Source organism: Mauremys reevesii, linkage group 7 (assembly GCF_016161935.1).
Source record: "Mauremys reevesii isolate NIE-2019 linkage group 7, ASM1616193v1, whole genome shotgun sequence".
Taxonomy (NCBI): domain Eukaryota; kingdom Metazoa; phylum Chordata; order Testudines; family Geoemydidae; genus Mauremys; species Mauremys reevesii.
Window position 1 is genome coordinate 42,191,617 of NC_052629.1, and position 26,137 is coordinate 42,217,753.

General features: G+C 42.8%; 1 protein-coding gene across 1 annotated transcript in view; it reads right to left on the minus strand.

Moving 5' to 3' along the window:
- Positions 1–26,137, minus strand: part of COL13A1 (collagen type XIII alpha 1 chain) — a 164,133-nt gene that overhangs the window by 87,911 nt on the left and 50,085 nt on the right. Inside the window, exons 3-7 of the mRNA XM_039546112.1 lie at positions 23,767–23,774; positions 21,171–21,197; positions 16,470–16,505; positions 13,196–13,222; positions 7,975–8,025 (exon numbers count right to left, since the gene is read on the minus strand). Coding sequence (XP_039402046.1) covers positions 7,975–8,025; positions 13,196–13,222; positions 16,470–16,505; positions 21,171–21,197; positions 23,767–23,774 — 149 coding nt within the window. The remainder of the gene's footprint in view (positions 1–7,974; positions 8,026–13,195; positions 13,223–16,469; positions 16,506–21,170; positions 21,198–23,766; positions 23,775–26,137) is intronic.

Sequence of the window (26,137 nt, forward strand, 5' to 3'; positions counted from 1 at the left end):
GTGTGCAGCATTGTGGAATTAAGCCCAATAGACTATAGGAAGCACGGAATAGTCAGAGCACATCAATGCCCAGCCTTGCCTCTTCCCTCCTTTGGCTCCCCCGCATGTGCTGGGGACTGGGAAAAGGGCCAGATTAGAGCCCTTTTGGCAGTAGAAGGAGCCTTTACCTCAGGGTATTCCACAGAGAATATTTCCACCTCTTTACAGCCCCTTACGCCTCTGGAGTGACATAATGGGGCCTTGGCACAATGTAGAGTTGGGCCCAAAATCTTTTTTGCAGGGCTCTAGAGAACTACAGCTACTATAAAATGTCTCAGATTGCACCAAAAAGCAATGTTGTTATTCAGAATGCTAGAATGACTGAATCATTCACATTGTTTTTTTTAAAGCTTTACTAAGTTGAATTTGGTCATAGTTGCTTTGCAGGATACATATAAAACCACCTGGATCCATTGGCTTGTGACCAGAGGAGAAGATACACTATAAATTTAAGGATCTGCCCAATGCTGATTTCCAAAAGGGTGAGAACTGAGAAGATCTCATTAATAAATCATTAATTTTTGGACTACTCCCATAGACAAGAAGTGCTAAGAAAAGAATCAGGGAGGAAACCCGGAAATGGTGCAATTTGGCCTCTGCTACCTTTCTTGTAAACTATAAACTGCTTCCTTTTACTCCTTAGCTAAAGTCTGATGTGTACAATAACAGACCAAAGCTAAAGTTGACCAACTAAAGATTCCAAGAAACATTTTTTCCTTCTCTTGTTCAAATGTTGTTCATATAAAGTATATAGTCCTGGAAATTGCCAAATCATGGAGATAGTGGCAGAAACAGACAATCAGCACAATGCTTCTTTCTGGCCAGAATGCCTGAAGAGAAGTTAAGCGGCAGAAAACTCTGGAAGTGAAAACTTGAACCTCCTCTTTCCTCTAAAAGAAAATCTGGAAACTATTTGTCATCCCACCTCTTTCCAAAGTGGCCCCAACCTCCAGCATTTGCTTATTTATCTTTGGCATTAGGTAATCCTTTATACTTATCACCAACTCTTCATGAAATTAAATCATCTTTTCAACAGACTTTGGGGGTGGAAGAAGTGAATTTTGCCAGTACAGGCTTGTGAAGTTCTGGGGTACAATCCAAACCAGTAAGGGGCTGTGTCTCATAGACTCATGGACTTTAAAGTCAGAAGGGACCATCATGATCCCCTAGTCTGACCTCCTGCACATTGCAGGCCACAGAACCTCACTCACCCACTCCTGTAATAGACCCCTAACTTCTGGCTGAGGTACTGAAGTCCTCAAATCATGATTTAAAGACTTCAAGTTACAGAGAATTCACCATTTACACTAGTTTAAACCTGCAAGTGACCCATGCCCCATGCTACAGAATAAGGCGAAAAACCTCCAGCATCTCTGCCAATCTGATCCAGGGGGAAATTCCTTCCCAACTGCAAATATGGCAATCAGACCCGGAGCATGTGGGCAAGACCTACCAAGCAGATACCTGGGAAAGAATTATCTGTAGTAACTCAGAACCCTCCCCATTTAGTGTCCAGTCTCTGGCCATCGGGGATTTTTGCTAATGCCAGTTGCCGATGGGCTACATGCCATTGTAGGCAGTCCCATCATACCACTCACTCCATAAATGTATCAAGCTCAGTCTTGAAGCCAGTTAGGTTTTTTTGCCCCCACTGCTCCCCTTGGGAGGCTGTTCCAGAACTTCACTCCTCTGATGTTTAGAAACCTTCGTCTAATTTCAAGCCTAAACTTGATGATGGCCAGTTTATATCCATTTGTTTTTGTGTCCACAATGGCGCTTAACTTAAATAACTCCTCTTCCTCCCTGGTATTAATCCCTTTGATGTATTTATAAAGAGCAATCATATCTCCCCTCAGCCTTCTTTTGGTTAGGCTAAACAAGCCGAGCTCTTTGAGTCTCTTCTCATAAGCTAGGTTTTCCATTCCTTGAATCATCCTAGTATCCCTTCTCTGCACCTGTTCCAGTTTGAATTAATCTTTCTTAAACATGGGAGACCAGAATTGCACACAGTATTCCAGGTGAGATCTCACCAGTGCCTTATATAATGGTATTAACACTTCTCTGTCTCTACTGGAAATACCTCACCCAATGCATCCTAGGACTGCATTAGCCTTTTTCACGGCCACATCACACTGACAGCTCATAGTCATTCTGTGATCAGCCAATACACCAAGGTCTTTCTCCTCCTCTGTCTCCTCCAACTGGTAAGTCCCCAGCTTATAGCAAAATTCTTGTTGTTAGTCTCTAAATGCATGAGCTTGCACTTTGCACTATTAAATTCCATCCCATTTCTATTACTCGAGTTTACAAGGTCATCCAGATCTTCTTGTATGATATTCCGGTCCTCCTCCTTATTGGCAATACCTTCCAACTTTCTGTCACCTCCTGCCCCACAACCTTAGATACCTCACTATGCTTTACTGTTGTAGCTCCCACCCTGGGCCACTCACACACAGCCTGCCAGCATGCAAATCACACCCTGAATGTCTGTGTATAGCCACAGCCCTGGTCCAGCAACTCTGACCCCAGCAGCCTGTCAGCAAGATGCCAGCCACACTGGCTTTCACCAGCCTGGGTTACTACTTGTAGGGTGACCCCAACACACTCCCAATCCTGAATTTTCCCAAACACATGTGTCCAGCCCCTTCTGGGCAGCTCAGATATAAAAAGTCCATTGCTCCTGTAGAGGGTCAATATTCAACTGTTTGCGACTTTAACTGGAGTTACCAAACAGATCAGTTTAAATACAACACTGGATTAGTTTAGATTAAAAATAAAGCACATTTATTTAACTACAAAGAGAGAGATTTTAAGTGGGCACAAGTACAAGGTCAGAAAAGTCAGAAAAGGTTACAAGAGAAATAAAGATAAAACTCTTTCTAGTCGCTGAAACTTAATAAGCTAGACTTGGTTCAAGGTAATATCCCAGCAACAGAGCTGACCAAATTCTCTGATCAGGATCTCCCCCCAGAGTCAAAGGGCTGGTTCCTTTGTCTTCTTAGGTGGAGAGAGAGAGAGAACCTGGTGTGTTTTTGCCCCTCACTTTTATAGTCCTGTCCCCCTTTGAAATACATTTTCCTGGGGGTTACCCCTAGATAAAGTTCATTCCAGCTGTGAGGAAGGAAACAGGGAGTCTCGTGGTACAAGAGGTTCCATATTGTTGTTTGCTAAAATGCAGATCGATTTGTTCCTGCCCTGCTTTGTTGCCAAAGAATGGCCATTTGATAGGTGATTGCCAGTCAACTTTGAAGACACCTGGCTAGAGGTGTCAGCTTGTCCTTTGTCTTTGAGAAAGCGGTTTACCCACTCCCCAGACTAATCTGGTAAGCACATTTGTAGTCATAATTTCAGTTTATGTTCATAACTCTTAATAAGCATTTCACACATACATTACACAAGAATATTGATGATCAGTGTGTCATTAGCTTTTAAATGATACCTCAGAAGGCATATTTTGCACAAAGATTATTACACTAATGTGTAGGGTGTGTATACAGGGGTGCTTTCGGTCATAGGTCTTCTAAGAGCTTTGGCTGTGATAGACAAAAATTCATTTTAAATATTGTTAGTACTTGGGTGAACCCTTTTTATGGGTTGAGTTAAAACCCCAGTGAGATTAGCAGATGTGAACTTGCCCTCCCGTTAACATAATTGTAAGCATAAGCCTCACTTAAGACAAAAGGGGTGTGTGTGTGTGTGTGCCTACCCAGGAGTTTTTGTTGAGTGTTGTTTTGGATTGTGTGTGTGTGTGTGTGTGTGTGTGAGAGAGAGAGAGAGAGAGAGAGAGCGATCACAGAACTGAGGTCACATAAGAACAGATGGAGTGAGAGAGGCAGCCTGAAGGAGCAGCTAAAAGCATGAGGCTGACCCTGGGACTGTTGGTAGATCTATCCAATTACAACTCTCAGGACATCTGCATCACTCTTCAGGCCGATTATGAGCTAAGAGCTGCAGTTTATGACAAAGGGGGAAAGGGACAAGCCTGTTATTCTGATATTCCATTGTGTGGTTAATTCAGTGCTCAGAAAACTAAGGGACTGATCTACTCTGAGCCCAGCATAGTGCAGGCAGAACAAGCACTGTCAATGCACCCTGACCTGTAACACCCCTTGCTAGTTTATTCCTGGATCACAACACAACTCGTCTGAAACACCTCAGTCCTGAACAACAACCTCTTTTCCTCTGTCTCTGCTATACTAAGTCTGGGAGACTTATAATGTACTTCCTCAAAGTGCTTATGCTGAGCCTTTCTCATGGAAAATTAAAAGTGTGCACATAAACTCAATAAAGAGATGAGATTAATGCTTTGCAGGACACCCTGTTGTTGGCTAAAAGGATCAGGACAATAAAATATCTTTTCCAGTGCCAGAGAGACGCTCCTGTCAGGGCCGGTTCTAGACCCAAGCGCGCGCTTGAGGCGGCATGCCGCCGGGAGGGTGGCAGGCGGCTGCAGTGGACCTCCCGCAGGCGTGTCTGCGGATGCTCCACCGTAGCCACGGGACCAGCGGACCCTCCGCAGGCACGTCTGCAGGAGGTCCACCGGAGTCGCGGGACCTGCGACTGCCAGAGCGCCTCCCACGGCGTGCCGCCTTGCTTGGGGCGGCGAAATTGCTAGAGCCGCCCCTGGCTCCTGTTCCTAGACTCTGCAGAGAGTGAACAATGTGTTTCACCCTGGGGTAGTGGGGAGGGACATTTTGTCTATTAGGTCTTCTTTCCCAATCTGCTTGATGTACTATTGTCCTTCCTTATTGGTAGGGCCCTACCAAATTCAGGACCAAAAAAACGCGTCGCAGACCGTGAACTCTGGTCTCCCCCCATGAAATCTGGTCTTTTGTATGCGTTTTCCCTACACTAAGCAGACTTCATGAGGGAGACCAGCGTTTCTCAAATTTGGGGTCCTGACCCAAAAGGGAGTTGCAGAGGTCACAAGGTTATTTTAGGGGTGGTCACGGTCAGTGTTCCCTCTAATTTTTCCCACCCATGTGCGGAATGAATTTTGTTCTGTGCACCAATATGGAGATGATGTGTGACACATCACCTTCAAATTGGTGCACATAACAAAATTCATGGGGTGGGGGTGGGGCGGAGGAGTTTGGAGTGTGGGAGGGGGCTCAGGGCTTGGGAAGAGGATTGGGGTGCAGGGATGTGAGGACTCCGGCTGGGGCTGTGAGCTCTGGGGTGGGGGTGGGGATGAGGGGCTCAATGTGTCTGGGTCAAGCCACCTGGGTCCGGGTCGAGTGGTCCAGGCCGGGCCACCCAGGTTTAGGTCCAAGCCGGACCGCCATGGTTGGCTCTGAGCCGGGCTATTTGGCCGGGCTGCCTTGGCTATGCCTGGGCTGGGCTGGGCTGTGCCGCCCCATGGCTGGCTGCACTGCCCTGCGCCACCCTGGCCACGGCTGGGGCTGGGCTGCAACGCGCCACCCCAGCTGGGTTCAGGCTGCGGTAGGGGTGCCCCAGCCATGGCAGATCCAGGATGCAGCATAGTTGGGACCAGGGGGCCGCCCTGGCCATGGCAAGTTCGGGGCTGGGCTAGGTTGTGGCTGGGGCAAGGCCACCTCTTCCCCCACCATGGCAAATCCGTGTGTAGGTTCCCTGAGCGCCTGTGCAGCGCTAAATAAGCTGCTGCATGGCCGCGCAACTTACAGGGATCTTAGGTCACGGTATTCCCACCCTTACTGATGTGCTGCCTTCAGAGCTGGGTGGCTGGAGAGTGGCAGCTGTTGGCTGGGAGCCCAGCTCTGAAGAGAGCTCCCTGCCAGCAGCAGTGCAGAAGTAAGAGTGGCAATACCATACCAGGCCATCCTTACTTCTGCATTGCTATTGGTGATGACTTTCCCTCCATCAGCAACCACCGCTCTCCAACTGCCTTGCTCTGAAGGCAGCACCGCTGCCAGCAGCCGTGCAGAAGTAAGAGTAGCAGTACTGCAACCCCCACTACAATAACCTTGTGCCCCCCTCCCCACAACTCCTTTTTGGGTCAGGACCCTTACAATTACAACACCATGAAATTTCAGTTTTAAACAGCTGAAATCCTGAAGTTTACACTTTTTAAAATCCTATGACCGTGAAATTGACCAAAATGGACCATGACTTTGGTAGGGGCCTACTTATTGCTGCTAATAGCAGCCTAGCAGGAACATCTTGGTTGAAGCAACTTCTGCAGTTTAGCACAAGACCCTAAAAGGCTATCTGCCATTCAGAAAACTGCAGCCATCAAAATAAAAGTCACTGTCTTCTGAAAAACCCAAGAATCTGCATTTGTTTCCTGGTTTGGGTTTGCCATTTATCAAACTCACAGTGGCGGACAGGTGGCACTGGGAGCAGACTAAGCTGTTTCTTATTAGGAGCACTTACCACGGGACTTATGGAAAGATAATTGGAAAGCCAGATGTAGCCGACTGTCCAGGCTGCTGAGGTCTCTTTCACTTGACCTCAACCAGTTAGCTGTGAAACAAGGTCATATGTTTCCCATCCTCTCTCTAGGTCAAGGATGCTACTCCTCACAAAGCTAATCAAAAAAGGAAGTTACCAGGGCAGGTGAGCGGCATGGGGGATTGAAGTTTTTTCTGTCACACTGCAGTGGAAATCAATGGTATATCAGAATGGATGGACCTGAGAGAGAGTGAAAATGCTTGCCTGAAAGAGAGTGGTAATAACCTATTTGGGCAATAAGCTGTAAAGCAGTGAAAACATGGGCTAATATTTGTCACATACTTGTTGTCCTACCTAATACACATTGTCTAAACTCATTGTCTCCTTGTGGAGCTTAAATTAATATTTAATTTCATTCTGTGAGAAAGGTACCTTTCTAAAGTGCCACTGGAGGGGCAGCCATGTTTAGGTCCTGAAGGATGGGGAGAAATGTGCTTCAACTTTTTCCATGGCATGAAGTTAGATCAAAGAACCCCAGCAAAGTGAATGCCATTAATACAAATCTAAACTCTAGCCAATAACCACTGGAAATGTACTGGAAAACTGGAGTTTCTATAGCGATACAAAGACCTAACTGAAATTTGGACGACACTGTGCATTTACTATGTTAGGGAGAGCTGGAAATATGAACTTCAATCCAAGGAGGACCTAGAATTTGGGATGCATGAAAGCTCTAAGCCTGTATTCTTTCCAGGACACTAAGGCTACAGTTCTCTGAGGAGCTTCATGTGGGTGGATCTCTGCACCTGCCTGGAACTCCTTGCAGGATCAGGGCCTAATACTGTACTTCTCCAGCCCAGCATATCTCTCTAAGTGCCTCTTCTCTGCTCCCTAATTAAAACAAGCCTTTATTAAAACAAGCCATCAAGATAGCAGCCGAGGAAGGGTTCACTGAACTCTTCAGAGAGAAACCTCAGCTCTCGTTAATTGACAGTAGCATGCTTGTCATTGGTGAACCTGGCTGAGCAACAAAAACTTTGGGTCTTAGGATAAGAAATTGAATTTTTCAAGCAAGTTCCTAAATTACCCATTTTTGTTATCTCCAGCAGCCATTTGCCCAGACTTAAACCCAGACATGTTGCACTGTAAAGATGGAGCAATGCCATCTGCCAGCTAGACTGATTGCAAAGAGCACTCAGCCAAAGAAGACATGCTTCGCCCAAAGCGAAGGGCGTAATCACAGCAAGGCATCAGTGCTGCTGCCAAGAGGTGGAACTATTTCTCTTCCTTTTAAACACAGGAGAAAAAACCACTGGAAAAACCTATATGGTTTCCTTGCTAAGGACTAGGTGCTCACTAATTCTAGCAATATGGGCTGTAATTTAATTATATATAGTAAATAATATTTGTATAAAAACAAGCCTGGCCAAACAGGAAAACCACATCAGATAGTGTTATTGCTCCTCTGGAAATGCTGCTGCTGACTTGGTACCCCTCCTTAGTCTTTTTTTGGTAAGTCACCCTCAGCCTGCATCATACAAAAATAGAGAGAAAATCACTTACGGGAGGGCCTCGGGGACCGATGATGGACATGCCTGCTTCTCCAGGGGTTCCCTGCAGAGAGAGACAGAGGCAGAAAAGGTGTGAGAAAAGAAAGATTAAAAAGGAAAAAAACTGGAAGGCAAGGAAGCAGAAGAAGGGAAGAGGAAGAGAGATGTGAAAGCGTCAGTGAGAAGACACGAGAGCAAAAAGTGAGATGAAGAAAAGAACAAGGGTGGATAGTGAATCAGTAGAGGGGAGGAGAGAGAGGTGATTGCATGAGATAATGAGGAGGAGGAAGAAAGACAATTATGGAAAAGAGATCAAAATAATCAATATTCACATTCTCTAGAGAGACCATGATTAACCTGTGATTGCTTAGAGCCCTTCCCACCTGAGATAAAAAACCTCCTTGGTCTTTCTTGCTCATGAGAGGAGGCCATTTTGAAGTGTCCCACCCCCCTTAAGAGATGGTACCACTAGGACTCCCTTTGGTGAGGAACATGAGACCTCATCTCATGCCTGCATACTCCCCATGCCCTGGGAGCACACATTTGCCTCCCCTCTATTTGATCACTCTTTTCGGCCTGAAGCTTCACCTGCCCTAGTCTAGGGACTGAATAATGCAGAGAGGCATAGCTAGGAGTAAAGCTGTGCTGTGTAAGGGGAAAATGAGATGTTCTGCAAGGAAAATTATAGACACATAAAATACTTTTTGGATAAAATGCAACACAGAGGCCCTGACCTCTTGTGATTATTAAAGATCCTGTGACACTTTCAGTAAGAGCTGTTACTCTCAAGCCCTGGGTAAACTCTAATTCAGGTCATGACATTTTGCCTCCCTAAATTTCCTTTGTGAAATTGAATTGATGACAGTGATGTTCATTTCCTTTTCCAGTCTATTGCTGTGTGCTTTTTAAACAGATTTCACATCTCACCCCAGATGCATCTGCATTTCAATGGCAGCTCTATACCCAAAATGTACACACTTTATCAAGTTTATGAAGCGGTCAGGGTGCCTTTGGAGTGAAAGGTGCAATGTAACAGAAAGACATAAGATCACTATTAGGATGGAATAGTCTCCTGAGGTTCACTTGTGAAAGCACCATCACTGGAGATATTAAAATACTGGCTGGTTAACCCAGCTCTGAATATACACTGGAGATCACATTGTGTCTCACAGGGTAGGGCAAGGAAAGCGAGATAGATTGCACAAACCGCAAGGTCTTTTTCAACTCTAGTACTTATGATTTTATGAATGGATCAAATGAGATTTAGTGACCAGATTGGAATTTGAAAGTTTAGGTCTAAAGTAAACTAAATAACTCCATGTGGAAGCAGCTTAATGTATTTTACCCAGAAATAAGTGGCTTGGTCAAACCTGGTTTTGAAAATAAGTAGGAACTGACATGGAGACAAAATGTTCTTATGACTTAATCGTGTATTGTATGCAATGATAGACATTTATGGTACGTCTATACTGAGCTGAGACCTGAGGCACAGCTGTAGCTGGCCTGGGTCAGCTGACTTGGGCTCACAGGGCTCGGGCTGTGGGGTTATAAAACTGCAGTGTAGACCTTTGGGTTCAGGCTGAAACACCACCATAGGGACGGTTCTGCCTAGGGTGACCAGACAGCAAATGTGAAAAATCGGGACAGGGGTGGCGGGTGATAGGAGCCTATATAAGAAAAAGACCCCAAAATTCGGACTGTCCTTATAAAATCGGGACATCTGGGCACTCTAGTTCTTCCGGCCAAAAACCACTGGAGTGCAGTGTAATCTGGCCGTGCCCCTCCCCAATGCCCTGGGTCCACCCTAGTAAATATCTTCACCATTCCTTCTCTCTGGTCACGCACTGCAGAGGAGGGATGTGCTGCTATGGAAACTTTTTCACTGCACAAGACACCTTCTGTGTTCAAAAGCAGGGATAGGCCTAAGCATCAACGGCCTCATCCAGATTTAAGTAGCAGCTTTCCCTGAGTTGAGATGTTCAGATCTGAGGTTCTACTTTGGTAGATTACTAGTGTTAAAGAGCAGCATTAATTGCTGAAGAAAGACTAGCATACTTAGTCCATGGCTCTAAAGGAGTTACTTTCTCTTTAAAGGGAGTAAACTTTATTCACTGGACTTGGAAACAGGATTTTAAGTCACAGAAAGACAAGTGTTCAGAGAGAAGAATGATCTGGCTGCAAAAAGGAGGGACAGCCTCTCAGTTTTCCTCAGTTCAAAGTGAAAGAAGAGTAGCAGTGATTTGGGGAAGAATGTTCTAACTACTTAAAGGAAAAGAAGAGAGAAACTGAGTGAAGAAAGCAAGAGTAAAAATGGGGAACTTTGGGCTACTTAGAGGCAGCTGTGACCTGCCATGACCTGGGGAGTGGAAAAGTCCTCTTTGTAGCTATTTATAAAAGGTATTCATTTTGGATTAAGAAAAAAACAGCAAAGTTCTTCCTGGAAAAATAGAAGCCGTCAAAGCTTCATGGCAAACCCAGGTCATATGACTGGCAGACTATCTCAACAATATGCTTTATAATACACAATACATGACTGATAGTCACAGATGATAGATTTCAAGGTCAGAAGTGACCATTATGATCATCTAGTCTGACCTCCTGCATAACACAGCCCATTAAACTTCCCCCAAAACACTGTCTCGAGCAGATCTTTCAGAAAAATATCCAATCTTGATTCACCCGGAGATGGGGAATCCACCACGACCCTGGGTTAGTTGTTTCAATGGTTAATTACGCTCATTGATTAAATGTACCCTTATTTCCAGTCTAAATTTGTCTAGCTTCAACACTGGATCACGTTGTATCTTTCCCTACTAGACTGAAGAGCCCATTATTAACTATTTGTTCCTCATGTAGGTACATTTAGACTGCAAGCAAATCACCCCTTAACTTTCTCTTTTTTTAAGCTTAATAGTCTAGCTCCTTAAGTCTATCGCTATAAGGCAGGTTTTCTAATCCTGCTCTAAACCCTTTCCAAGTTATCAACATACTTCTTGAATTGTGGACACCAGAAGTGGATACAGTATTCCAGTTCTGGCTGCACTAATGCCAAATGCAGAGGTAAAATAACCTTTCTACTCCTACTTGAGATTAACCAGTATATGCATCCCAGGATTTTCATTAGCCATTTTGGCCACAGCATCACATTGGGAGTTCATGTTCAGCTGATCACCACAACCTCCAAATCTTTTTCAGAGTCACTGCTTCCAAAGTTCCCCATTATGTAAGTACAGTCAAAATGGACACTGTTTTCTTGTGCCCAGTTTACCAGGCGATCCAGATTGCTCTGTACTGGTGACCTGTCCTCTTTGTTATACCACTCCCCCAATTTTTGTATCATCTGCAAACTTTATCAGTGATGATTTGATATTTCTTCCAGGTAATTAATAAAAATGTTAAATAGCAAGAACTGATCCCTGCAGGACCCCACTAGAAATATATCCACTCAATGATGATTTCCTATTTACAATTACATTTTGAGACCTACCAGTTAGACAACTTTGAATCCACTTAATGAGTGCTATGTTAATTTTATATTGCTCTAGTTTTTTAGTCAAAATGTCATGTGGTACCAAGTGAAATGTCTTACAGAAGTTTAAGTATATTATGTTAACTCTATTACCTTTAACAGCCAACTTGTTATCTCACCAAAAAAAGATATCAAATTAGCTTGACAGGATCTATTTTCCATAAAGTCGATTAGCATTAATTATATTACCCTTGCTTAATTCTTTTTTTATCAAATCCCATATCAGCTGCTCCATTATCTTGCCCAGGACTGATGTCAGATTGACAGGCCTACAATTACCTAGGTTATCCCATTTATGCTTGTTAAATATTGGCACAACATTAGCTTTCTTCCACTCTTCTGCAACAGCGCTCCCATCTTCTAAGACTTATTGAAAAATCAATATTAATGGTCCAGTGATCTCCTCAGCCAGCTCTTTCAAAACTCTTGGATGCAACTTATCTGGACCTGCTGATTTTAAAATGCTCATCTTTAGTAGCTGCTGTTTAACTTCCTCTTGAGATACTAGTGGAATGAAAAGAGTGTTATTACGTGATACAACTACATCATCTGCCAAAGGGGCTTTGGCATCTTGGATGATTTGATAATGCTGATTGGCTACCAGGAGAATCCAAACAAGGAACGAGAGGAGTGACCTGAAGAACAAAAGGAAGGAGAAGAAGAAGAACCAGATTTTCATCCTGCCTTGCCCTTTCTTCCTATGGTATGTCACTGTTTTGCTCCCTATCTTTTTCACAGAGGTCTGAACAGGTTTGCCAATACCATACTCTTTACAGATGTTTCCTCAAACAATGGGGTGAACATCTAGACATTTCCTAATTTCTGCACATTTTGCTGTTCATTTTCCAATTAATTAGATGCTGCCTGAATTGATCCAAGGCACTTCTGTCCCTCTCCTATCTTTCCCTTTTGAGTGTATGATGTAGTGGCATCTGAAGACATAAAGTGTTGACTGACATTGAATATTTCATGACATTTGTGTCACCAATGTGACATATAAGTGGCTTTGTAAACTACCAGCTCTATGTAGGGACAAAAAACTCATTCAATACTTTTCAAATAGTTTAGGCAACTGCTCAGAGAGACAGGAAGTACTGCAGGGTCTTTTTTCTTTAAATGGAGAAGATATGATTGAAGTAAAAAAGTGTATGTGTGTGGGGTGGTTGCCATATCTATCCTGTTTCCCTCCTGTTTTTTCACTATGCGACTAACCCTGGAATGGAGGTGATGAGCCATGGTCTGTGATCAGAGGAATGGTGAATAGGAGAAGCCCAACACATAGGAACTGGATGGGCCATTAGGACATAGGTGTTGTATCTTATCACATTTGCATATGCACATTTCCTGGACTTACCAGGCACTGCTGTCAGCAGTGAAGAAGCTAATGGTTAAAAAACCACAAAGGCCCAGCTGGAAATATTGAGCGTGCCCATCCACCTCTGGAAGTCAGCCCTTAAAATGTTAGTAAATTATAGTAAACAAAAAATTCAACATCCTCAGATGCTGTGTGGGCTGGAAGGAATTCAAGAGATGAGCTCACGTTGTGAGAGGAGAGGGGTAGGGCAGTTCAGAGCCATGTGTGCTTTAAACACACGGAGGGCTTTAAAGGCACAGCTCTTCAATTGTTGTGATTTGAAGTGAAGGGATTTCAGGTGGCTGAGAGAGGTCAGGGTATGACATGATGAGCTGGAAAGAGCTGACTCACCTTCTCTCCGGGTTGCCCCTTTAGTCCCTGGGTCAATTACACCAGTCGCAGCCGCATGCAAAAGGGTGAAGGGGAGAGAGAAAGAGACACAAACACAGGAATCAGTGTTAATGGCACACTAAACCCAAACACAAAACAACACAACAAAAAACAGGTCACAGACACTGACGCATGCTCTGTTTAAGGTTCACACACAAGCACAATGACCTTTGCTTTCCCCCTTCCACTGCCATCAAGATCAGCTGTCCTGGCAATGTCTCAGAGGAAGGGCAGCTGAGAGAGGTGGCAGCTGAAATTGGGTTTTCAGCCAGCATGCGAAAATCAATTCTTGATTTTAACAAGTGGTGGTGGTGTGGGGGGAAACTGAAGCTGTGTGTTAGTGATAAGCTTGCCATAGTTAGCAAGGCTGGCTCAGAGTACAGAGACATCAGCTCACAAGTAAGTGAGGCAGCAGCAACAGACCTGACAAGGAACCTTGGCACAGCTGCCACCAGGGATGATAGTCCCCGGGTGGGATTAGCCATGGTGGTCAGAACAGTAGCTGAAGATGGACTTGGCTAACAGTCAGTCCACACTGGCCAAGTGGCAGGAGTTCCTGGCCAGCCTTTCAGTGTGTGAGACAGAAGGGTCATTGAGGAAAGGCAGAGGAGGATAAATGGATGAATGTGCTGGGAAGAAGGTATCTGACTGAATGGGAGGGTGGGGCATGGGAAATATATTTAATTGACAGGCTTCATTACTGAAACAGTAGTAAAATATTGATTTTTTTTCTCTTCTTTCTCTTCTGCCTGGCTCAAAATGGGGGAATTAGATATAATATATGGGCTGGCTGTGTGAAATCTGTGGGGTAAATGTGCAAAATACATTTAAGTCTTACATACTGAAATATGTTTAATATATTAAGTCACTCCAGGTAGATTAATTACAATTAAAACAGGCCTGTTTTATGGTAGGACCTTATTCTACCACCCTTATTCACACTGAGGAGTAACCTACTACATGTGGAGTCTCACTGATTTCAGTGGAACTACTCACAGAGGAAGGCTTCACTTAGTATAAGAACGGCAAAGCTGGGGCTTTAATTAACAGAGTGTGTAGGCTTTAAACAGGGGCTCATCTGGAAGTGTTGTGATCTATGTTACCCACCAAAAGTCTCAGGTTCGATTACTAGCTCATCTTTCACTATTCCAGTGGTTGGCAGGGGCTGGCATTTCTGCAGAGCCGGCTTCCTCTGCCTCTCAGAGGCCTCCTAGCAGGGTCTAATGGCAGTTTTACTCAGTTCCCCTCTTCTAGCACATACAAATAAGCAGAAAATGAGAGACACTATATAGATTTCTGTCTGTTTTCCATCTCTGTCTAGAGCAGTGAGCCTCATAAACTGTGCTACCTTGCGTTATATCCTGTTGTGTCACATTACTGAAAGCAGCAGTTACTTCCAAAGTAATGCTGTCATGGCAACACAACATCAAATCAGAAGGGCATCATGAACATGTACTAGCATTGCTTGAATCACCCTCAGTCTGGCAATACAGTAATAGTGAAGAGCTAACCCCCTCAGGCATGCCAGGCTCCAATACCAATGAGGCATTGGGAGCAGACCTTACTGGAGAGAGAAAGTTACCCAGAGGTATCGCTAAGGAAGTCCTCAGCATAGTACATAAAATATAATGGACCCATAAAACCCTCCCATACTTTGGGGGCTTGGATTAATTGGGACTCAAATCTGAATTACCCTGGCTCATGAGGTTTATAAAAACCAAGCCACCCAGGGTTATGCCCACCCGATCTGTGGAATTCGCTGACTCTTTCTCTATATTTTTTCCATCACTGTTGATGGCAGTGAGTAGCTGATTATATCATTAATGTTTATAAATATGTTGAAGATGTAAAGAGTCATTTAATGCCAAGAATTGTTAATTGTTAATAATATTTGTTGTATTTGTATGTAAAAAGAGAACTTCTCTTTGCTAATCAGCCTCCATAACAAACACCGTGGGCCAGTTCCTGGTGTAAATTCATATAGCTCCATTGGCTTCAATGGAATTGCACTTATTTACACCAGCTGAGGATCTGGCCCTGGATGTGTAATCTCTTATGGCATGACCACTTTAGCCACTCTATATTACATCTGCCTGTGAAATTGCAGGCATCAAACCCAGACACATCTCACTCATCCACACGCAGCCTTCCCAAAAGATGTTTAAAGATGTAAAATGTTTGGGGGGAAGATATCCAAATGGTAACTCAGAGGAGCTTAGCTGTGGCAAGCTGAACAGCTGGGAACTGGCAAGGAGTGAAGGTAGCTAGCAACACAGTTTCCTCTTTCTGTCTGAAATGTGGGGCGGTCATAGGGCAGGTGTCTCAGCCAGAGAAAAGCATAAGGATTCAGGACCTATCCACAATTCAGAGTGAACTTAGTGGAATGTCACCTCACCCCTGAGGCTGTTATGTTGTCCTCTTTGGAAAGACATCAACATGTATGGGGAGTAAAGAGAACAACTCCATTAAGAGGGAACACAGGGAACAGAAGGCAGAGCCGCACAATGCAAAGGTGTTTGGGGTGCTGATGTGATGCTGTATGACACGCGCTGCCCAGCCTTTCTTCAGAGTGTCACTGTTATTTTAAATATGTACTGTATGCCTGGAGGGCCAAATTAGAGCCAATGTGCTGGGCAGACATTGTACATTCATAGGCTGAGAAAAGGCTGCAAATGTTTATTTGATCTATATCATTTTTTTCAACACACAGATCCGCAGGGGGAACTTGCCTCTCCTCTACCTTCAGAGGCACATAGGCAAGTACATTGCAGGCAGCAAGAAACCATCGGCAGCCCACTGCTTGGCACCACTAGAACACATGGTTCTGCAGGGACCATTCTCAGAATGTAGCCAGGGCCTCCTTCTCAAGAGTCCCATTTAGATTTGGTTTCGGTATGGAAATGTCTCAGGTAAGAGCCCCCTACAGACTTACCAAGGATTCATGCCTCCGTTTTCGGGGTGGAGCCTGGTTACATCACAAATGATAGAACCCGCAGCCTAGAATTTCTAAACCTGGAAGCAGATCTGAGCAGCAGTTCATTCAGTTTTATTCATGAGGGAAGCTGCTGCTTTTTCCCTTGTTGTACCCAAACCAGACCTGAAAATGGAGCCAGGAGCTGGGGGAATCATTTCCCTGAAATAATGAAAGTATCACCCCAAACGACCCACAGGCATCCCAGCTTTCGGAAAAATGTGTGTCAGTCAGGTCAGGCAGATGCAAGAGGTTGTAACTCACCGGTCTTCCAGGGATTCCCATGGCGCCTTTGTCTCCCTAACAATTAATGCAAAATCAGACGGCAGTTGGAAACTGACCATAAGCAAGACCTCAAAATGACACAAATTAGATGTCACATAGGAGTGTATCTTTGATTATTAATTGACTGAGGTGTGTGAGTGTGTAGGTGCACATATGTTGATACACGATATATACATATATTTAAATCATGTTCATATGTTTGTATGTATCTTTGAACATATGTGTAAGCATGTGGGGTATGGATGTGTATGTAAGTTATCAGTATAACTCCTTGCTATATAGGCACAAGGAACCAACACAGCATAACCATTTAGAAAGGAAAAAAAAGGCAAGTCTGTGATCCAACTATGAATCTAATCATAATTTCAACACTTTCTATAATCCAGCTGCTGGGAAACTGCTCCCTTCTGTACCTAATTATCACATTTTTCTCTTGCTTTCCAAGGAAATCTGAATGGTAGCTATTTATTTACAGAGCTGTTACCACTTAAGATAGAACTCTCAGAGACCATGAACAGGTCCACATTTTCCAGTAGTCCAGAAAAGGGAAAGTTATACTAATGTGGATAACAAGATAACACAGGAAATGGCGTGTCTAGCACAATGTATATTAATGGCTGTGCTCTGTGTCTCTTAACTGTAGAGAATGCTGCCCCGTGCATCTTTAGGGCATGAAAATCATTAAGTGAGGTTGCATGAATGTTCCTGCCTAAGAATGTATGAGACGATACTTGAACTGAATGGCAAAGACACATGGACACAAAGCCATTGGCTTATTCTTAGCCATTTATATAGATTTTAGTTCTGAATCTTAAAGAATATTTTTATTATTTAACTATAGAATTAAAAAAAACTCTGTATTTTTGGTCACAAAAAGCGAACGGCTCTGCAGACTTAGAGAGCAGTATGCTGATGCTCAGAGGATACAGAACTATTTATGGTGTCCATTGTTTTGTGGATTTCACTGCACAATTTGCAAAAATGACATTGTAAAATCTCTCAGTATTGTTTCTGATCATCAATTTGGTTTTTTCCTAAGTTTCACTATGGAAAAAAAATCAATGTTTCTGTTGTATCTTCTCATATATTTTCACTATAATAGTGTTTTCTGAGAAGATTGGTTTCTGCAGCACCTGACAAGAACATAGACAATGTAGGAGGCTCAAGGATGAGGGGAAAACAACCCTAACTGTGTCACCTACATGAAATCGTTGAGCGTCTTCTGTCATTATTGCTTTAATCATGGCAATGAGCCAGAACCTTAGTTCGGTGTCCACTAGTGATCAGTAGGAGTTAGGGATACATACTGATTACACAGGTAACTCTGCTTAGGAAAATAATCTTTGATGTTGGTAAATGTTCAGAAATTCTTTTTTCCCCAGCAGTGTCTGTAATCAATACTGATGGTCATTTTTCTACTGTGACCTGCCAATTTGCTCTGCTATCCAGTAATGGAACTGCAGAAAGCAGTGTAGAGAAAAAGCAAATGGAGAAGACTGTATTGAAATCTGGGGAGTGGGCAGATTATTTCTCGCCATTCAAGGAATGCACTTTGCTGCCACTGTTGCTCAGTAACCTTTCTTTGCTCCCTGTCTGATGTACATAATAATACTGTAGATTAATCTTCTAAATACACTTCAATATGCACAAGATTTAAATGTAATAGGGTAAAAAGTATTTAGAGGTTTAACAACTCCATAGTTATAGACAAGTACTATTCCATAATCAATGGGCATTTCTTTCACATACGTGTTTTGATAAATCAAAAAGCCATATCTCTGCTGCAGTTTTATTTCAGGTGATTTACACAAGCAGTTTGATTAAATTTACATAGATGGTATGTGACTGCATAGTAAAAGGAGACAATATCTATTCTATTTCATCCCATTCTGGTTTTTATACTGCCCCCATCAACATGCTATTTGATCTCTCTCTCTGTCTCTGTGTCTAGGTGCTGTACATGGTTTATTCAGAAAACAATGGAATTTCTCTATAAGGGACAGGAAATTCATTGCCTTGCTCTTTGATTTCTTGGCTTCTGCTTGGGAGCTTGCTGCTGAGTTTTCTTGTTCTTTAATTTGGACATTGCTTTCTTCTACAGCTGAGCTTGGCAACTTGTTATGAAGATGACAAGGGTCAAACTCTCATGATCTGTAGTCGAAGGGTGTTCCAGACTTTTGAATCTGTTGAGAGAAACTCCTTCTGGCTGTGCTGTGACTGGTATCTGACCACATAATGACTTATACTGTATAGGACAGAGCTGTGTCTGATATTAGTCTGCACAGTGATTGGTACAGTACCTGATGTCAAATTGCCAAGTACCTCATCGTGAAATGATGTATGAGTGCACTGTGTCTGGTATTTGACTACACAGTACTTAGGGTCTTCTAAACAATACAAGCAGGGGGGAAATGGTCCCAGTAGTATAGCAAATAAATGCCAGATGTTTATGAGAAAGAGTTGCCTATGATGTGAAGCCAGGAAATACACTTTGTTGTAGATAATATTTATGTCCTGCACTGTATGCTAGCATTGTATTCATAGCCCTACTGCCTGCCTGCCTGCCTGCCTGCTGTATTTCTAAAGTGGCTATTGTTTTAGTAACCAAGCACCAAACAATAGTTATGAAGAAGGCTTGAGTGGTCTTAAAAGATGTTTTGCTCTCTCCTTCCCTTAGGCAATGGGTGGATTTTTGTTTGTGTTTTTGTGGAAGTCATTGCTGAGGAGACTTCATCCAAAGGTGGTATATGTTGAGATCAGAGTATGGTCAGGCTGTGGCTTGGTCTGATCTCCTCTGGCCAAGGGTTTCATACCTGGTTCTGTTGCTGAGAATGTTCTGCTCCCTGAGCCTGAAAGACTTATCTCTCCAATACAGGAGCCCAGCTGGCTTGGATAGTCTCTGAAAGTAAGGTTACTCTGAAGTAATCTAACCCCGGATTGTAAGAGCCTTGTAAATTAGAGACAAACCATGAATTTGGGCCTTAGATGAAGGGGGAGCCAGCAGTTTCACACAGCACTTTGCATCAGCTTTTACTACTTGTGAGGTGGGACACTGTGCTGCAGCAATTGCAGCCTTCATGTGACAATTACATTCAGCCCCAGGTAGCATGAATAGAATAATCTTACCTGAAGGCAATGAAAACATGGACCATGGTGGTCAAAACCTTGTCTAAAAAGAGAGGGAAGAGCCTCCTGACCCACCAAAAATGTAACAAAGGAATTCTTTTCTACTGTGGCAATCAGTATGTCCACAAGTCGTGATGAGTCCACCACAGCCCAAGGATCTGCACTGCTTTGATGATATGTGGCCTGCTGCCCTCAGATGATGGTGAGGTTAGAGTATTTTCTTCTTTCTGTTAATATTACTTCTGTGTCTCAATATTTGAGTTTGAGCCAACTACTTTTCATCCATCTATTGATTTCTCCCCTGGAGATGGCCCAGGCTGCCACAGTGGAGAAAATATATTGATCCTAGCATATACAATCCTTATCATGATTTATCTCAGCAACAGACCATTGCTAATACTTCATTTTCATTTGGATTAAAGTTAGTAATGGATTTACAACTCCCTGAGAAGTTGGCAGGCACCATGTTGATTTAATTTTAACCAGTGATAATAGGACTGTTCATGAAAACAAGCTTGTGGGGGGCAAAGAAACAAACTGTTGAGAACTTTAGGTTACAGACTGGCTTTTCTGTTTGAGGGGCACTGAGAGGGGAGAGTGGAGTGGTGGCCACTGAGCAGAGGGTCCCTTTGCTTGCACTGGCAGGCAAAGGGGAGCTGGAGACTGGACAACACCCCAAATCCACTGTCTGTGCGCCCTTGGAAATGAGAAGCGCATCTGGGCACAGTACCCAGGTTGCCTGCCTGACACTCAAAGTGCTAGGTCACCATTCTGCCTGGCCCCTGGGAGTGGCGGGGGGGAAGGGCAAGAGGCCCCTGACATTTCTTCCCTGCCCAGAACACTTGCAAAAGGTGAAGCATGTACCCCTCAGTGTAACTCAGAAGCCAGTTTGACAATGTAACAAAGTTTCCCCTTCACTAGGAATACATTAAGAAACAGGTGGAGTGACTGGCCATAAACTGGCTCTACTGTGGCCATGAGAAGGGATGGCTTGGTGTCCATTTGATGTCTGAATTTCACTTCTCTGTGGCCTGATCTCTATATATCCCTTTCACCTCTACTTCCTGTATCAGCACGGATTAAATGGATGCTTCCTGCATCCCCCAAGCTCTCCTAGAGTTAAAATAAATAATCCAAATCACTGCAATATCCATCCCGGTATCTGCTTGAAATAGAACCTCCAGTCTTTCCTGGAAAGCTTGTAGAAGCTCAGATTCCTATCAGTGAGAGTACAATACAAACGTGGTTTTTAGATGGGGGAAGGTGATTCATATTGGAAGGGTGATCTTAAAAGGCCACATGTTTCCCAAACACAAAAGGATCCTATAAAAAATGTGTTTCTTGGAACATTGTTCTGCCAAGGTCCTGTTGTTCCTATCCTATTGGGATCCATATCTCATTTGCAACATGCTCTTCATCTAATTTAGTTCCACCACTGGAGACCACTACCACCTCCCAATTTACACAGCCTTGAGGCCTGCCTTTCAAACTACTGTCAGAGAGAGAAAGAGAGTGAACAAAACAGAAATAACATGATAGAAAAAAGCTATTTACCGGAAGCCCTGGTCTTCCTGAAGGGCCCTGAAATAAAACAGAAAAGGCAACATTGGCACAAAAACTGGGGTAGGAGGTAGGGAAAGCACTGATTAAAAAGAAGAAATCCAGTATAAACAATGAGAAAACAGAACTGTTAAGTCATCAGAACAGCTCTCATACTAACCCGAGTTAATTGTTCCATTTTCCCAACCCATCTTTAAAGCTTTATTTCTATTTGGTATGTGTCTTTCACAGAGATTCCCAAACTGGGGTCTGTGGGTAACTGGTAGCCCACGGAGAGCTAGGTAGCCACATGCTTCTGAGTCTTCTCCTTGTTTCCATCTGATGAATATTAATTATTCATGTACAGAATTTCTATAGTTGCCATAGAGATATTGTATAATCATGACTGGGAGGGAAGGTATCTAAGATGTGGTTCACACTATGAAAAAGTTTGAGAACCTCCAAACTAACACTTTCTTTCTTTCTTTCTTTCTTTCTTTCTTTCTTTCTTTCTTTCTTACCAATTACACATCTACAGGTTGCTGGCTTTCAAATTACCCTATCTACATCAAAATTGGTAAAGAAATGACAGAATCTGCCACTGGAAATTCAAAGAGTCTAGGACCATTCTAATTCAATGTGTAATTTTAAGCCCCTTCAGTTGCTCTGACAGTATATGCCCAAGAACGAGTATAACTAAGGAGTGTTTTAATCTTTTCTGTTTCTCACTTTTTGGAATTCAGCCTTGCCAATTCTATCCACCACTGTCATGTATCAGAAAAAGCCCTGCAGAAACATAGCCCCTCAGTTTGGCCCTAAATGGTACAAGATAAGAGCTGCTCCCATTTTGTTCAGCTCAGAAGTCTGAAACTTCACATTTACATGCTGTGAAATGTATAATAAACTGAGATTTTTGGTGTGTCAGCATTTCTGAGTTGCTGGCTGGACTAACATATGTGAAACCAGCAGCATGGGAATCTGTTCCACACATCATAAACTAATTCCCATCCATTTTAATCAGAAAAAACACTGGCGAAAATCTTCAGCATGTAAACACCAAGTGCTTTGCTTAAATATTTAACAGTGAAGTTATGCTTGTGATTTTTGAACTGCTATCACTTGCAGTCCCTTAAAATCTCCTGGCATTCTTAGTGAGAATAGGGCGTGGTTAGCCTGAGAGCCCAGGAAATATTCCACTTTGGTTAATTAAATTCAGTCTACCTAATTTCATCTTGTTATTTCAATTGGCTACAGTATTCTCACCTCCTGTCCTAAACAGTTGTTTATACAGACAGATTCAGGGGTCAGAAAAAGCTGGTATACAGTAGCACATTGTGTCATCACTTCTCTGGTGGTCCCATTTGTTTTTTGCAGGATTTAAGCTTTCATTAAAATATTAAGTTTCTAGCCCTTACTGTTGCAAAGAAAACCTGTGAACTGATGGAGGGCTGTCTTCCTCTGCCTACAGAGACTGCTTGAAAGTTTTGCATTTGAGGGTTTGCAGGATCAGTATCTCAAAGGGAATACAAATCTGTTCTGTAGCAACTAGTTCGCCTTAAAATGTCCTCTGTACATTGTTTTATAAGCCTTGTTGCTTAAGTCATAACAGAAAATGCAATTTTTACACTTACAGACAAAAGATGTCAAGTATCAGAGGGGCAGCCGTGTTAGTCTGGATCTGTAAAAGCAGCAAAGAATCCTGTGGCACCTTATAGACTAACAGATGTTTTGGAGCATGAGTTTTTGTGGGTGAATACCCACTTCGTCGGATGCAGACAAAAGATGACTACTGGATGTCTAACTGTCCAAGTCCCATTGCAGAGATCTAGTATGATTATGTTATACATTAATATAAAACAAGTTCCTTTATAAGGTCTAAAATGCAATAGTTACCGTATTCCTTTGTATCAATTAATGTTTGTGGGGATATTCCTTCAGTCCTTGTAAGGCTTTTTCTGATTCATACCCTTCAAGGTCTTTTAGCAGCAATAATGAGTAACTAGAAACATTCTGGCAGTAGTTGGGACATTTTTCTGAAGTCTAAGTTGTCTGAGTTGAGTTTTTGCATTTGGCTAACATTTGGAAAGGAAGCTATCTACACAATTTTTCTTCAAAACTAATAATTGCACATCTAGCCCCAAACATTCAGCAACGCTGGCTGAGTGGCAGAGAACAAGTTGCACAGGTATGCGTGTAACATATATTTGCACACGGTTTTTAAAAATATGTTGAATTCAGTGTATGGCATCCTATGCATGCAAATTGCACACTGTTATCCTCCTTTTTGTATGTGAAAAATAGTTGAGAGTATTTCTAGCCCTTTATATTCACTGTTTCTACCCTGTGAGCTTTCTCAATCCCATGCTGTGAGATTTCAGAATTGTGCAGAGCTATATGGGCGTGTCTGTGAAATCCCACTAAGGATCTAGGCACTATGACTGAATACAAAGGATATTTGGTGTTTGAGAGATTCTGGGAGATTTTAAAGGCAAACTTGGGTATAACATGGCATATGGGAGAAAATTGTTACTGCTAATTTCCCCTCAAGGCCCCTTCACCCCATTACCATCAGGTGCACACTTCGCAAACGCACTGGAACTTTGGTACTTACAGGAGGTCCTGAAAGAAAGAAGAAGGAAAATAAACAGGTATTAGTGCTGTTATAGAATAAATCCTGAAGACAACGTTTAGATGATCACTCCTTACATTGCACTCACTCATTCTCTCTGTGGACTGGATTCTGATCTCACTTATTCTTGTTCTACACCCAGGTAACTCCATTGTTGTCAGTGAATTCATCCTGATTTACACCACTGAAAACAAGATCAGAATCAGACCCCAAATTTCCCTCCTTCTTTCTGTCTTCTGCCTGTCTCTCACTCATTTTCATTTCAGGTTAATTGAAATCACTTTGCTGCCAAGAGCAATGAATTACAAATTTGTGAAATTTGATTTTTAAAACCTTTGAGGGTAAATATGATGAAATAAAATCAGGATGCTGCATCATTTACAGATAGGTTTAAAGACAGCTGAGTGTAGTGTGTCTTGTCAGAGTCTCTTCTGGTCAATCAATATCTCCTTTTACCATAATTAAATAAGTAATCCTTATATTTATTTTTGCTGATCATTTTCATCCAGGCTGTGGGTAAAATCCAGAAGTGATATGTTAGGTGGTGTGAGAGGGACCTTCCTTACACTAATTTATGCTCAGTTAAACGCCCTGGAACCGCCTCACACTCTGCCAACATGTGAGGGAGGCTACATTTGTTTAGTTTCCACAAGAAAGAGTTGTAAGAAGATATAAGAAAGGGTAAGCCAAAGTAGCTGCCATTCTGCTTGGACGTATGCCTTCTGGGTCTTCATCATTTAGAATCCCTTGCATATCAATAGAAGGTTTAAGGGAGTCTGAGTGTTAGGGGTGTAACATATACCACCTTAGCCATCACTGTCTTCTGTTGACAGTCTCTTCTAATTTCTTTTAAAGGAGGAATTTCTGATTTAATGCTCTCGTCTCCTCCAGACAGTCAAGTTTAAAATCAAAAGGTAAAGTGGAAGGACTCTACAGAAATGTCCTTCTCATGGTCCATTGGACATATATGGGTGACCTTATGTAGAGGTGATCTCACTTGGGGAGAGAAGACAGAGAAAGGCCTGTGGTTTCTTACAAATGTGCTCTAAAATAAACCCTGTCAGACTTTCTCAGATCCCTAAATTCCAGGTGCATATTTGTTGTGGGCTGAATTCTGCCATTTGTTAATACACTAAGCTCCCACTGATATCCTCAGGTGTTGCACTCAAAACCTACGGCAGAATTTGTCCCTATAAGTTCACGTTATGGTTTGAATACTGTCTCAGTCTTATATTGGAAAGAGGCTTGGGTTTTATTTAGAAGCATGCTTGCCAAAATCATGCTATAGACTAACCCTCAAGCTTGTCCATACCATGTGGGTTGTTTTTTTTTAATCATGGCTGCAGCACAGTTGGCAGCTGCAAAGTATTGATGTTAATCATGACAAGCCTGTGCCAGCTATTAGCTATTGAGCTGATCCTGCAGCCCTCACTCATGTTGCTTGTCCTTACTCATGCAATTTACTCCAATGGGATGTCTCACCTATGTAAGGTTTACAGCATCTGCACCCTTTTTCAATCACAGGGACAAACCATCATGTGGATAGAACTTAAATCCATTCATTCATTGCCAAGTACATCTCTTTTTAACGAGTTTTGCGCCTTTCTGGGTAACAGCCTGACCTTCCGGAACATGTTGCATTTGAGAAAATAATAATAAAATCCAACCGCCCAGCAAATGCCACCAAATAGCAACTGTCCTCAGTCTAGAAATTGTACCTAATTTATGCTCCCCATTTTTGTTAAGAGCTTTAACCACTTTGTTCTTTTTCAGCACAAAAAGTTAACAGAAAAATCCAGTCTCTCTCTCTCTCTCAAGTCAGTCACTGGTATTTTGGAGATGTTTGTGGCCTAGTGGAATTTTTGTCTATTTTTGTGAGGAAAATGGAGACAGACATCCACTGTGATGTCATCACTTGTTACCATGACCATTTTATGATATCACAGAATATTTTAGGCTGCCATTCAGCAAGCTCATCTGCATCTCTTACTGAAATCATGGGCTGCATGACACCTTGGAAACTGATGTGATCAGATTGCAGTGAAGCATGCCAGACCTCTGTCAGAAGCAGCAGCAGCATGGTCTGCCGGTGCACTACATTTCACAACATACACTCTGCCTGGTCCCTTGTCTCCTTCCTCCCCCATCCCCACTGCTCCATCCCACCTTTCTTTTATTACAGCAGAGTGGGCCATGTAGATCTCATTGTCTGAGAAATATCTCTTCACTCATTCTGTCACACAATACAGAATGCCCATTCAGAAACTGGCATGTTTAAGCAGATGTGACACCATATGCAGCCAGTTTACATTGGCCGATCCTTTATTCTAACCTAGCTGTATTCAGCACAGGA